The following is a 15,278-nucleotide window of genomic DNA, read 5'->3' on the forward strand; positions in this document are numbered from 1 at the left end:
AAAACTGTTGCAGTAGATTAAGAAAACTTTTCTGATGTTGAAGTACATTGGGCAATAGAAAAGTTGTCCAAGAAAATTAATGGAAGATCCACTGCATAGCATTTATGGGAAAACAAAGAAACCAACCAACCCCAAAACAAAAACACACACACACACAAAAAAACACAAATGAAAAAAGGACAAATCAGAGCTATAGGGAAAGTATAATAGATCTTTTGAAAAAGGTAACACTGAATTTTTGCTTTCTTAGGATAGTCATGGCCAGACAAGACAGAAAATCATTTCACTGTCACAGAAGCAACTGTAGACATGCTCCAAGGAACTACTTAAGGTCAGAAAATATGGCAATGTGGTCAAGAAAAGGCATTTATGTGACCGCATGATTAACCAGACTGGAGAACACATGTAGCTGAAGACTAAATAGCTAAAAGAGAGTGTTACTTTTTATCTGGATCAGCCCCCTGGCCTGGGTCAGTAAACAGCAGTGCCAATACCCCTGCCAGTGACAAAGGAAAGTGTTCTGAGTATGGAAACTGACAGTTTGAAGCTGTGTGCACAGGTTCTGTCTAAAGCTGTGCCACCTTAAAGTCTTTGTGGACCCACTTCTTGAGTTAGGTTGTGATAGAACCAAGAGCTGAAAAATCAGAAAAAGACACATAATACTACAGAAGGACAGCTATGAATGAGTATGTTACTCCAAACAGAGATGCAAGCAGCATCTATCGGAAACTGTACTTCTCAGCAACCTCTCAAAACTCTACTTACTGTATTCAAGTTATGTGAAAAATACTTGTGTAAGAAAACAAACAGGAACTGTGATTTAATTTTAGACCACAAGCAAGATTCAGTGCCATGGAGCCCTTTTTCTCTTCAGAGTTGGCAGTATTATATTTATACTGTTTTCCCATACATGTTCTGTAATACACTAACATTAAAACACTTATCACAGTAAATAACCTACAATACTTCAGTCATGGGCAAAATTAATTTCAAAAATCTAAAAGATGTAGCAGGAATCAAGACAGTGCCTAACACCCATTCTCATGCACACTAATTGCTCCCAAGATCACCTCTGAGAGGATATGAGCAATGAGATGATATGAGCAAGGAGATGATAGTCCAGTTTAGAGATAATAGACTTTGTCGTGTGCTCGAGTTTGAAGGAGCCATCCAGATCTGGATTTAGGACAACCTCATAATGTGACAGCACCCTCTGGCTGGCTGCCCTTCACTCTGCCAACCCAAGTTCCAAAAAAAAACAGAGTCTCTCAGCATCCAACAGCCCTAATAAAGAAGCCCCTCTGTATTAATTACAGCGCCATCCAGGCTCTTCTCTGTTGTGAGAAAAAGCCATCAAGACCAAAAGGCTTTAACTGCACAGATTAGTACAGCAGCTTCAACCCTAGCACTTATTACATACCCAGTCTGCTTTCCCCCTTGTTCTGTTCCTCTCACTCCTCCCCATTACTACATGCCCAGTCCTACTGCCCACTTCCTTCAGTAGAAGAACAATAAAACCTCTTACATCTACACAGACAGACGGACAGACAGGTGAAGCAATGCTCCACTCACTCTGCACACAGACAATGCAGATCAAGTCAAAGGGAAGCCAATCTGTTCTGATTAATAGGAAACAAGAAAAAAAATAAAACAACAAAAACAAAACAAAACAAAAAACAAACAAAAACAAAACAAAAAAACATGCAAACAAACAAAAAATCAACAACAAAAAACCCCAAGTCTTCTTCCCTCCCACCCAGCCCCCTGCATTTGAAAAGTATTTTGTGTTGTTTATTTGTAGAGGAGTTGCAGAACTCAATTCTTAAGGTTAGAAAGTAACATGAGTAACTTCAGGTTAAGCAAAAACAAACAAACAAACAAATGGTAGATCAGTTGTGGTTGAGTTTGTTGGGTTTTGTTTGGTTGGTTGTTTTTTTTGGTTTTGTTTTTTTTTTTTTTAATTTTTACTAATATATGACCATTCAGCATAAAGTACTTTACAGAAGTTCTTAAAATCCATAGAGCTACACCCTTTCTCCCTTCTACAAAAAAAAAGCCCCATCTTCAACATCCCATGCAAGGAATTTTTTGAATTATCTACATAAGATAAAGGATTACCTGGGGAAAGCTTTTGTTTGGTTTTTGGTGTTACGGGTGTTTTTTTTAAATTTAAATCCTTTCCAGAGACACACCACCAAAACTCAACTCTAACTTCAGAATAACTGATCTGGGACCACAGTATTCCCTCATTTTTTGGTAAATGCTCTGTAACAACTCACATGCCTTCTCACGGATGGGTTTGCTCATGATTTTTTTGTTCTGTTTTTCCCCCCAAATACCTTCCATAATTTACATTAAAATTTGTTACAGAAAGTACTGCTCCTCCTCTCCCCAAAAATATCTCTGCGAACGATACAGAAACTTTTTTTTTTTTTTTTTTTTTTTTTTTTTTGTTTCCCGTTAAAAGCGCTAGCAGTTTTCAGCCGATGCGACCAGCCACGGAGTCCCTTCACGCAGCCCCGACAGACCCTCGAAGCCGCCGGAGCCTCCATTAAGGATGTTCCCATCGCCTCCTTTGTACGGCTGGTGCCTCCCCTGGCGCACACGACCCGCTCCCGACCCTCCCTCCCTTTCACTCTCCCTCCTCCAGACACGACGCCCCTTCACCCCGGGCGAAAGCGACCGCGAAACAGCGTGTCCTGACCTGAGCGAGGCAAGAGCGGCTGTTGTTCCGCGGGGGCAGCGGGGACCGGCTTCAAACCCTCCTTCTGCTCCAGGACTTTCTGCCAAAAGAGCGGATGAGGGCTGTTAAAGCGCGCCTGCCCCTCGCCCCCCCCCCCCCCCCCCCCGAGGCCGCACGGGTGGGAGCGGGCGCGTCAGCTCCTCCGCCCCCGATTCCGAGAGAAAGAAAAAAAAGTTGCCGGGGCGCCGCGGCTGCCCCCGGGGCTTCCCCTTCCCCTGGTCCCACAGCGGCGGGGACAACGCGAACAATGCCAGGCCGGGCCCGGGAGGGGAGCGGGGCGGGGGGGGCGCTGCCGGGGCCGGCCGGAGCGGGGGCACAAGGCGCGGACTCACCTGAAGAGCGCGGAGCGGGCGGCGGGACGGCGAGCCCGGGCGGTGGCGGGGAGGGGGCGGCAGCCGCCGCGGTCGGGCAGGGGTTTGGGAAGAAAAGGGAGGGTTTTTATTTCCCCTGGAGTTTGAAAGGAGGAAGTGAGGAATGCGAGGAATGAGAGTTGGTATGAAATGAACGCGGCCGAGGGGAGGGGACGGCTAACGCAGGGGCTGGGTAGGGGACCAGCGAGGGGAGGTGAGAGAAGGGCCGAGGCGGAGTTGGGAACAAAACCCAGAGGGGCCGGGCGCTCCCCGACCGGGGGCCGAGCGTGACCGGGGCGGAGGGAACGCGGGCAATGGCCGGAAGAGGGGGCCCGGGGGGGCGGGGAAGGCCGCTCCGCACGGGAGGGAGCGGAGGAAGGAAACTCCGGGCGTCCGAGAGCGGGGGAAGGGGCGGCGGGAACGGCGGGGACGGCACCGCCTCCGGGAATCGGCGCGGCGAGGGCGGGCGAGAAGTTGGGAGACCGCGCCTGGGACGAGCCGGCCTCGGGCAGAGCCCGGGAAACGCCGCCGCTCGCCTGGCGCTTTCCCCAGGGCGGGACCCCGGCGGCAGCGCCGGCTGAGGGGGCTCCGCTCGCGGGGAGCCCGCCCGGCTCCCCTGGCTGAGCCCTTCGAGGCAGGCGCGGCCCGCGGGCAACAGTTCTCCGGAGCCCCTGAGGGGTGGGTTGTGATTTCCACCCAACGCCGCTGTGAAACAAACCAAACCTAACGCCGCAGGAGTTGTTGTAACGCTTTAGTTGTCCCGAGAGCATCCCCGAAAGGAAAACTACTCGCCTAACAGCGAAGTGACGTCCCCGGTGGCTTTTCTCAGTCTCCCGGCAGAGATGCTCGTTTCCTCTCCGTCCATAGCGGAATGCCGACATGCTGCACTAGAAAGCGGTGGTACAAGACGGGCTGCGCTGGGGTTGGGTGAGCTACAGCCCCAAAACAAAAGCAGTAGTGAACCAGCGAGTTTAGTAAACGTAGCGACGTGCTATTAGCACCTTCGGGCTGTGCAGCTAAGTAAACTTCTTAAGTGTTTCCAGCAGGTGACTTTGTCACAGACGTCTGGTGTGCGCCTAACTACGCCTGGTAGAGTTACACCGCGCTTGGCTTTGTTTAAAACTTCAACATATTTAAGAAATGGATTAAGAAAAACACCAGCTTTTGGTAAGAACCCAAAGCTGAAAAAGTTCGTAACTCATTCCAGTTGCAGTGAGAAGACTGAACACAGGACCTAAATGTGTCCTGCAGCCTCAGATGACAAAACTCATCAACTTAATAAAACTTAGCCTTGGGATTTGGCAGGCCAGCTCTTTTCTTTTTTTTTTTTTTTTTAAAGTTTGGCAGTGCTGAAGGTAACAGATATTGATAATCTTTTTAAATACACTTAATTACTTTTCTTTGTAAGGTAATGCAGCTATTTTATGAATACTTAGGGAAAAAGTTTTCTGATACAACTGTAGGAACCAAGAGTACATACAATATAAACAAGATGAAGTTACAAACTGCAGTGAAATTATTTTGCAGGATTTTTGTTATATAAAGCCCAGTAATGATCTCGTTTAGCCACTGCTTCTACTAAGCCGTATTTAAAACAAGTAATTTAATGAAAAACAAAGATATATTAAAGGTAGCTCACTTCTCATCATGTGTTCACTGTGAATTCTAGGCCAGGTCTCATGATTATGTGACTAACATGCTGGTTTGCTCCTATTTCCCTGCAGAATCAACATAGCTCAAAGAGAAGGAATTGAAACCTATTCCTTCTTGTGAATCATGCCACAAATTGATTGCAGGACTCTAGTTAATTGCAGATGGAAACTCACGTAAGAGAACAGAGTTTTTTTGGTGGTGGGTTGTGTTGGTTTGTTGTTTTTTGTTTGTTTGTTTGTTTGTTTTGTTTTTGGTTTTGTTTCTCTTTACTGGTGGTAATGTGGAAGAAAACTATTCTGCTTGGAACAGAAAGCAGAGGGAGTTGGGCAAGCTGATCAGACTTAACTTCCCAACCCTATCTGTATTCTATCTGAATGATTTTGATATGCAGATTTTAAAATAAAGTCACTTTTCACAGTAAAATAGTATTACTTTCCCTTTAATAAATAGCTCAATTTAATTAAGCATTTAAAAAAAAAATCAATCCTTTGTTTTCTTCGTAATTTTAAGCTGGTTTGTTGCAGGCAGTGTAATGGTTCACCTTGTTTGGAAATGTTAATTTAATCAAAGTAAATGATCACAAATTATATCCTCTAGAATACATTCACCCATTTATGTATTGAAGTTTGCTTCTGGATTTTTCTCCCAGTTTGGGACCAAAGAAGTGACTTCCAACTTCCAGCAGGGAAAGAATAATTCCATATAGAACATGTTAAGGGCCAGAATGAGAAGATAAAAACTCTATAGACTCTGTAGTTCAAAAGATACAGGAATAACAGTGGGTACAGGGTCTCTGCCTCCTTTCATGGCAGAACTTTAAATTCTTACCACTTCACAGTTTTAGCAGGCTGTTTTCCCTGTTAGTAAGGAAGCTCTTATACCAGTGTTGCTTTTCTACTCACCTTCATAACCATATGCTGGGCCAAATCTCTTGGCCCTAGGATACCATAAGCACCTTTCTTAGTTCTAGGTTTCAGCTGCATAACTGCAGTTACGTACAACAGTTTGACACTGTGGCAGAGAAGACGAGATTCCTGACTCTGTCAAAGGAGGAATCTGTCCATAGTTCACAAGACTTTGCACAAAGTCTTAGCTCTTGACCTCTAAATCACAGGGGAGGCTTTGCTTTTGTTCTGTACCAGGAACAGGAAACCTAATTCAATGTCAACTGAGAGATTTACAGAGCTTATACCAGCAAGTAGAGGAGCACACTAAGTATAATACAGTTATTATGCCAACAGTAATGAAACCCCCTGTCCTATTGCTACCAAATTCAGAAGCAAAACTTCAGTGAGAGTGGAAGTGACCCTTGAATGCAAGAAATTATTCACTGTCTTTTGTTTGTTGAGCCAAGGAACTGTTTTAGTCTGCTAGGCCTGCCTTAAGGATTCATATTTAACAGTTTAATGTGCCTCCTTCTTTGTTTTAAGATCTCTCTGGGATTTCAAGAATTTTACACTTGTGTGTATGCAACTGATATTACTGTACTAAGAACAAATGCCCATAGTACTTCCTGCTCAGTTTTCTCTCCCAACTAAACTTAATTTGGGTCAGATGGAAATAGTGGGAAAAAAAGAGGTGCATGAAGAATAGAGCCTATACATTGAGAGCTATATCAGTTTCTGATTATCTCACTGAGGTTCATAAATCTTGCAGTGGAAAAAATAAGCACTTCAACTTAGTTCAGCAACCTCCTGGCCTTGTATTATTTCAGTTCTTGATTCAGAAATATATGGTATTGTACTTCAATAGTAGAACAGGTTCAGGTAGACGGTAAGAAAATGCATTAAGAACCATCTCAAAAGACCTAACTGGATGCTAGGAGAAACATTAAAAACATGGGGCAGAGAAGAAATGCAACTAGCTTAAAGAGAGAATCAAATGGAAACCAAGAACCATACAGGAAGACCTGCTGATGCAGGAAAAAAGAAAAAAAAAAAAAGTATTAGAGAGACTGATCTTACATTTATTCCCAGACTTCTAAATGTTGTGGGGTTTTGTTTTTCTTTACTGGTGGTATTGTGGAAGCAAAGTGTTCTGCTTAGAACAGAAGGCAGAGGGGAGTTGGGCAAGCTGATCAGATCAAAAAAACACCACAAAGGAAGAGAACTGAGGATTACAGAGGAAATGGGAGAGTAACAAGAGAGATGAGGTACAAGAAGACAGGAAGAAACTGAGGTAGTATCTGTTACAGGAGGAATAAAGAATACCCACAAGTGACAGCAAAATCCTAAAAAAAACCCAAACTCATTTATAATTAAGGATTTTTTCAATATATAAATTAGTTTATTTTCATTTAGATATAAAAGTTATAAATACAAATTTATGTAAAGCATTATCTAATAAAAGAACACTGAATCAGTTCACCTGTCTGCGTAATTTGACTGAGACTCAGAGGCCCTGACCCTGCTAGGATCATTTGGTGTCCACAAATATCCTGAAGAGCCACTGCTGACAAGCCTAACTGAAAGTGTGACTAAAGGGATGCTACTGTGGCCTTCTGAGTACAGAGAAAGTAATTTTGAATTGGAAATCAGCATTCTACCTTCAGGCTACCCCAAGCTAACATAAGGCAGTTTCTTTCACACAGTCCTAGTCAGAAAAATAATCAGACAGGTAACAAACTGACTTAGTTTCTCTGGATGCGTAGAGGGAATGCAAGGCCATCAGCCAAGAACTCAGAAGAACACAACTGGAAAATATTGCCAGGTTTTGTCTCCAGTCTGGTGAGCAGAAAGTACATGAAGGCACAAAAGAGATCCATGATTCAAGTTCTCTTTGGGACTGCTCTGCTGATGAGATCATCACAAGACAATGGCTCACCAGCTAACGCAGAATGGGCAGCTGAGAGATAGGCGAGCTGGAGTTCTCAGCATCAATTAATAATTTACAGTTACATACAGCATTTACACATGATTACCATAATTTTTTTTTCCTGGCAATATCAGAAAACGTCTTCATAATGTTTAATTATTTTGAAAGACCAAATGATATCTAACACTGTAAAGACTCCAGAAACCAAAAGCAATAAATCTGGCTCTTTGGAGCTGGAAACAGAGCTAGTCTGCTGACAATATCCAAAGCTGGAGAACACCTATTCTTGTCTCAATAGAGGGACAGAGTTTTCCAGGATCATCATGAATATGCATAACAGCCATGACACATCTGAGATAGTAACTTCTCTGCTTTGGTACACAGCAGAGTGTACACTACAAGACTTACATGTCAGTGTGCAGCAATTCATTTGGACGAATCAAGGCCACATGAATCAAGAAGCGCTCCATGCTGTGACCTACAGTCTCCATATTGTACATCCAGCATTAAAAATAGAACACTGCAAGGACACATTGCAAAGCCCTGTGATACATTTATCAACTTTTTTAAATTCACTGATGCCTTTGAAAACACCTACACTCCTTTTGAGGTAACCCCTTACAGTCGGGTTAAAATTATTTATATAAAACCTACTTTAATATGTCATGACTTGAGATAATCTCACACTAAAAAAAAAAAATATCAGTCACTAAGTTATTCCTAAAAATGTAGCAAATTTTACAAACAGTGGACAAATTAAAAATATTTCAGCTTACAGTTTAGATGCAATCAATCAGAACACTGTTTTTCAGGAACAGCACTGTATACTATTACAGTACTACCCTCTGCCAAATTCAATCAGATTCTATCATCTGTTCAGTCTCATTTTTCACATGGTTAAGAATAACAGAAACAGCAATGGATATAGTATCACCAACTAAAAAGGGAGCATTTGAGATGTGATTGTGCTTTATTTGGTAAAACAACTGTCAAGGGATATGGAGCGATTAGAATAATGAAAGGGAACTGGACTATGAGCCTTAACAGAGAATCATCCCACAGAGTTTTATTAGAGCCAATATGTCTCATTCCAACTCTGTATTTATTGAACATTACCTACAGTTGCACAGAGCCATAACCTGAATCCTTCCATGTCTGACTGATCTAACAGACAGCAAAACACTACACACAGCAAAAGAGAACACGTGCCAATAACTGTCCTCCTTTTGCCTGAATTCATCAGTAGCATCACCTCCTGGGGCACTGTGGAAGTTACAAGGTATAGGAACACAAAAGCATAATTTTTCTAATCCTTGCTGCAATGTATTCCAATCAGTGGGCTAAATTCCTTGGGACAGTCTTCTAAAATGGTCTGTTGTCAACTACCATAATGCTCTGAGCCTGGTATTTGCTTTCTAATAAGCCTGCAGAAGTTGGTCCTCCAGTTCCCTTCCAACCTCACTGTGCTTTTCATTACTCCAACTGGAACTCTTACAACAAGATGCAGGGAGGGGAGCAAGTTCCATGTGTCAAGTCTGTTGTCTCTCATTCACAGGCCAATTTACTATCAAAGCTGGAGAGTCCAATAGCAAAGGCCTGCAGAGCACAGAGAGGATAATTATAGTCCAGAGTGAACACATCTTCTGCTATACGACCAAACTGCATCACAATGTAGTCAGCTGGGGAGAAAAGAAAGATTCAGATATGAACAATTTCACAGTGAAGCAAAGAAAAAAACAAACAAACAAACAAAAAAAACAACCAACCAACAAAACCCTAAAAAACCCAACAAACAACCACAAATAAAAAAACACACATGTGTGGCAGCCCCAAATATCCATCCTTTCTCATCAGAGTGGTGTTGAAATCTGTTCTCTAGAGTGACTGTGTTGTTCTAGAGATTACCTTTCTTCTCAGAACCAAAGCTCAAACCGCTGTTTCACTGGGCTGAAGGTGCCGTATTAATCATTTCTTTCCCTTCAGGAAGCTTGTATTTGCTCCATTTTTGCTGCAGCTATGGACAGCAGTCTCTGCACCCACCCCAGAAAAAGGGATGCCTTATATAAATTTTTGACAGCTGAAAAGTCCCCAGCTGAATTCCTCCACCCAGCCTTCCTTCTCCAGGAAGGGTGTCCTATTCCTCCCAAACCTCATGAAATAAATTCTCCCTGTTTGAATAAGCTCTACACACTCTCGACCAGACTCTTACGGTCATTGTCATGGACAATCTGGAAGTTCTTCACTGAGGCCTGAGTGACTCTCCCGTGGAAGTTCAAAACGTAGGATTGAGTATCATCGTTCCAGACTGGAGCTTTGTTGTGCAACGCAATTAGGTTCTCTAAATTTTTATTTTGCCATTTTGACAGCAGACTCTCGTGTTCCTGTTCAGAAGAGAGAAATATATTTATCAGATTTGAGTACTGCTTTTCTCACATGTGTGCACTCTGTCACTGGGAGGTCATTTCCTCTTTAATGAAACACAACGACGGCACTTAAACTCAGTCCTACTGAAAATTTCCTGCAAGTACCAGGAAGATACTTTCATGGATTCCCAGTCCAAGCATTCCTTTACAATCAATAACCTACCATCATATTTCCACCTAAACAAGAAAAAAGACAGAGAGAAAGAAGTGTGTGTACAGGAAAGGGAGCAATTCACAGGTCACAAATGACTGCCATCTTGCTGGCAGGAATCCTTGCTGAGTCTCATAAGCTTTCTCTGATCCTGTTGGATCCAACTTCCATTTCTAAGATCCTAAACCTTGAAACAAAAGAAAATAGTCTACAATTAACTGCATAGTGTCAGGCCCTGGGGTGCTTCAGTGGCAAGTCCAAAAGCTGCAGCAGGCTGTATGTATGCCTTACGTAGGTTAAATGTCATCCTGTTGGGTCTAATAAGTGATGCACAATATGAAAAACAGAGAAAAGTAAAACCAAAAAGATACAAAAAGGAAGTAAAACAGCACACTAAATTTGACAAATGGAATAAATTAAAGGAGCTACAAATAGTAGTGAGTAAAACACATAACATATGATTTAATTTTAAAAGTTCTGCAACAATTAAAATCTAAACTGAAATAATATATGCTAAAACTCTCAAGAAAAAGAATCCAAACTGAAGGTATTTAATGGGGAAAAAATTATCAGAAAACCACCTGTTGCAGAGGTCTAAATGATATGGCTATAGTAACTGTTTTAGTATTGTAGACAGATATGATAATGGATTCTTGAGGATAAGCTAAATAAAACTTACTGTTCGGTTTAAAGTAGTTACTTTATATCTTTAGTTACTTTTTAAAAGATTGTTGTGGTTTGAGACTGGTCAGCAACCAAACACCACGCAACCGCTCTCTCCCCCTTCTCCTCTGGCAATGAGAAGGGACAGATGAGCCAGGCTTGGGGTTTGAGATAGGACCGGGAGGAGCAGATCACCCATTATGGTCACGGGCAAAAGGCAGACTCATTAGGGGAAGAAAAATAAAGAACATACATTTATTACAGACACTAACAACAACACGTAACAGAGTAGGACAGTGAGAAGCATTGTCACATCTTGAGAACACCTTCCCCCCACCCCTCCCTTCTTCCAGGGCTCAGCTCTGCTCCTGATATCTCTACCTCCTCCCCCAGTGGTGCAGGGGCAGGGAATGGGGGGGTGCAGTCAGTGCTGCTGCTTTCTTCCATCTTCGGTGGGGGGAGCTTCTGGAACTTGTTCCCCCTGCTCCAGCATGGTCCCCCTCTCACAGCAGACAGTCCTCCACAAAATTTCTCCAACGTGAGTCCCTCCCACGGGCTGCAGCGTTCCCCACACTGCTCTGGTGTGGGTCAACAACTTTCTCCAACTGGAGTCCCTCCCACGGCTGCAGCCCTTCCCGAGCTGCTCCGGCGTGGGACTCCCCCGCATGCTGCAATCCTCCCAGCGCTAAACTACAACAGCGGGGGCTGCCTTTTCCCACAAGACCCCGGCCTTCTTCGGGCACAGCACCTTGATTATGCCAGGTGAAAAACACAGGCCATAAATCAATGTCTGCTCCACTGTAGATCTCCATGGGTGGCAGGGGGGGACGCCCTGCCGTCTCCCCACAGGGTACAGGGGGGTCTCTGCTCCGGCACACCTCCCCCCTCCTTTCTTCCTCCGTTCCTCCACTGACCTTGGTGTTCATGCAGCTGCAGCAACTCCTCCTCACCAGTCCCACTGCTCCTCACCACGTCCCTTCTTAAATACGTTATTGCAGAGGGACAGCTGATGGGCTCAGTTTTGGTGCAGAGGTGGAGCTGACTTGGAGCTGGGAAACTTCAAGAAGCTTCTCACAGGGGGTCACCCCTATAGCCCCCTCCCCTGCCACCAAAAAACCCCACCACTCACTCAAACCCAGGACAAAGACACAAAAGGAACTTTAAGAACTATCACTCAAGTGCATTTAGATGCATTTTTTCCTCCTGTAAAGTGGGGGCATCACACTACAGAGAAGGAAGACAAAAACTGAGTCAAATCCCTACACTGAACGCCTTGCCAACTTTTGAGAACGGCTTTATGTTTCAGCCTTGCCCACTGTCACTAGGCTTGCCTGCTAGCAAAACAGTTGGGAAAATAGGATAAAAACAAAAAAATGGTAGGGCCATGAAATCATTACTGTACTGACAGGGTAGATGGCAATACCAATTGAAAGATATGAATAAATGACCACCTCCAGATACAATTTTCCTGCTCATTCACAAAATTAAACCTCTTTTCCAGGCTCTCATGACTCAATTTCCACTTTTGAAACTTTTTTTTTTTTCCCTCTGACTCCAACAAACACACTCTTGTCCTACTCATATCTACTCACAACATGGCTACAAATACCATCTTCTAGCTTAACACATTGACCATGTCTTTCAGTCAGCACCTGTCCTTTCTGCTTTTTGGTCTTCTATCAGACCAACAATAAAACCCATGTTAAGGGAACTGAACAATTTTCATCATGCTCCTTAATATATCTTCAGATACAGTTCTGTAAGCTTTTAGCTATAACATCCCCCATGTGTATGAAAAATCCTCACTAAATAGACACCACAAAACTCCATCCTTCTGCTCATCCCACTTTCTCCTTTTTTTGCAATTCCTACAAAGAGACTGACACCACTCTGATTAAAAATGTATTTACTCGCTTGCTATTACACCAGAATACCATCTTATCTATTTATTATCTATCTGTTGCAGTTAATATAATGGCTAAGAATGTCAGCTCCTTGAAGAAGCAGGCCTGTTCTGTGTTCACCCAACTCTCAGTGTAACAGTGAGGAGGGGTTGCAGGTGCAACAGCAACAATATACACTAGCCATTGCAATAGTTTAGTAACTAATACTTAGGCTGAGCAAAGGACAAGTGAGGATCCAAACACTATTCAGAAGGCCACAAACTAGGTAAAAGACAAGAACAAATTGATCAACATGTTCAAGCTACATTGTATTTACTCTCCATAAGACTTGCTAAAGCCCTGGGTATTAACAACCTTGCTCTAAAACCCCTGATAGACCTCTACAAGAAAGTTTTAATCTCTTCCTCCAATCTGAAACATGACTAAACTTTGTAACTCACGTTTCGTGGACGGATTGTAATTCGTTTATGATTCATATTCATTCCTGGAATGATCACAGACATTTTTCTGGGACCCTTGAATCCTAACACATTGGTTTCCTGAAAGACACAGAAAGACATTACTTTCAGTAAATGAGATACTCCATCTCAAAGAAGGAAAGACAGCAAAAATGAACTTGAATCCATATTTATATTGTTTTTTAGAGATTTACTAGCTATAAGTGTAGTAGCAGTTATCTAACTGCAGCTGTGTTTAATCACTGAGAACAGCTTTCCCTTTTTGAGAACTGTGTTGTCTAATTATAGTGCACCTGTTATCCTAATGCAACATTTATAATGAAATCAGACAAGTGAAATTTCCAGGCATAAGTTTTTGCATTTGAGGCAAAAACATGCTAAAATCTTGCTAGTAAACAAGTATCTTTGACCTGAGTCTATGTTATGTATATATCACCTTTTAGACTAAAATGTTCCTGAAGAATGAATGACATTCTTCTTTCGGTGCTGTTATTTGTGTTTAGGAGCATATCTACAATTTTCTCTCAAATCATGCTCTTTTATAAATGATTAAGAACAGACCCAGAAGTCAAAGTATTCAGCATCTGTCCAAGGCTCAACCTTAAGCAGATTTTTCCAGATTACTAGTAGCAGGAGACAGCTCCAAGGCGAACTGAGTATAAAAAGCAAAGTAACAAAGTCTTGGCATTCTAAAATCATGCATTTAATAATGTCAACTAAAATCCAAGGGTCCATTTAAAGTGTTCTGTAACAATGTCAGTGATAACCTTTAAAATTCCCAAAGATCAATTAAAAAGCCAGAATCTTTTAGAAGTACTGAATTGATTGATAGAAGTGATACAGCTTCTCCTAACATGCTAGTGCATTCTGCAGATGCAAAACAAAGGTCTTTGGATTTGCAACCTCCATTACATATGTAAACTTTATCTATAAGAAGTTCATAATCTGAAAAGTTGACTTGTTATTATCTATTGTACTCATTTTAACACCTTGTTGTGTACAATTAGGTGGGGAATTGAAGAATACTGCATACAAAGAAAATATCCAGTGATACTTCTGTAAACAGGCTGGTACTGGAATTACCAGTTTTTTCCCCCAAGTGCCATTAAGATCAACAGCAAAAAAACCAAGCTCATGCTCCAGTGAGCTAATGCACCTTCAAATTTCTGCTGCTGTACCTGTGATAAAAGTAAAAATCCTTCACTTGACTGGTCATCATTTTGTAATAACCTCAGATTTTACTCAAACTTTAAGACTGGAATATGAAACAATGTGTGTGAGAACCCTCACATAATTCTAGAGTGTCCACAGGTACCTCCTCACTCCGAAGCCAAGACCAAGGTGATACACAAGACCAGAAGAAGAAAACATCTCTAGGACACAGCTAATAAATCATGATTTCCCCCAGAACTATACCCTTACCAACAGACTGCTACTGAAGTAATACCATCTCTTTCCTATCTACCAAAATGCCTTTGGTTCTGCAAAACAATTTCACAGGGTACTCTCAGTTTCTTCTTACTGTTCAACAGGTAACAGCTGGGCAAGAGACAGTTAATGCTGTGGCTGGCTCCATGTAAAGGATATGCTGGCTGGCCTCACAATGAATGATAGCCCAGGTAAGAAAGTCCTCAGGATGCTAGTTTGGCTCTCACTCCCTCTCCTGGCATTGATTTTTTTTTTTTTTTTTTCATTACACTTGTAAAAACTTACCTTTGAGGCCTCTGCCCTTCCTTGTATCTGGTTGAAATTGAGCAGTTGGTTCCAAAGTTAAGTGGAGGATGCTACCAGGCAGCATGATTTTGTATGGCCCATTTCCTTGGTAACAGGCAACAAAAAAGAAAGGTGCAAAAGGGGAGAGGCACTACTTACATAACAAATAGCTGCAAGCTCCTGTCTTGTATGAGCCTTTTCCACTAGACCTTGTGCCTTGACTGGGCTAACTCCATGGTCATAGACTGTAAATTTAGTTCCCATGAGGTTTGACCTAATGTCAGGTTATGAAAAGACATAGAAAGAGAGGTGCATCAGTGGAAAGTTTTGTCATCTTATGAAGGTATTTGTACAGCAGAGTGAAAACACACATCTCCTGCCATTTGAATCTACCTATTTCCAGCTC

At 42.5% G+C, this 15,278-nt stretch overlaps 2 protein-coding genes across 4 annotated transcripts in view; both read right to left on the bottom strand.

Moving 5' to 3' along the window:
* TEAD4 (TEA domain transcription factor 4) overlaps window positions 1–5,073 on the bottom strand; it is a 68,715-nt gene extending 63,642 nt beyond the window's left edge. Inside the window, exons 1-2 of the mRNA XM_042795542.1 lie at window positions 3,076–5,073; window positions 2,705–2,783 (exon numbers count right to left, since the gene is read on the bottom strand). The gene's annotated coding sequence lies outside the window, so the exon portion shown is untranslated. The remainder of the gene's footprint in view (window positions 1–2,704; window positions 2,784–3,075) is intronic.
* A 3,438-nt stretch (window positions 5,074–8,511) lies between these two features.
* The window catches only part of TULP3 (TUB like protein 3), a 29,144-nt gene continuing 22,377 nt past the window's right edge, over window positions 8,512–15,278 (bottom strand). For all 3 annotated transcript variants that reach the window (XM_032983969.2, XM_042795327.1, XM_032983977.2), the window contains exons 8-11: window positions 15,032–15,146; window positions 13,142–13,240; window positions 9,770–9,941; window positions 8,512–9,239 (exon numbers count right to left, since the gene is read on the bottom strand). In XM_032983969.2, the coding sequence (XP_032839860.2) occupies window positions 9,106–9,239; window positions 9,770–9,941; window positions 13,142–13,240; window positions 15,032–15,146 (520 nt within the window). In that variant the 3' untranslated portion in view covers window positions 8,512–9,105. The remainder of the gene's footprint in view (window positions 9,240–9,769; window positions 9,942–13,141; window positions 13,241–15,031; window positions 15,147–15,278) is intronic.

Source organism: Tyto alba, unplaced genomic scaffold (assembly GCF_018691265.1).
Source record: "Tyto alba isolate M040663 unplaced genomic scaffold, T.alba_DEE_v4.0 Super-Scaffold_21, whole genome shotgun sequence".
Lineage (NCBI taxonomy): Eukaryota > Metazoa > Chordata > Aves > Strigiformes > Tytonidae > Tyto > Tyto alba.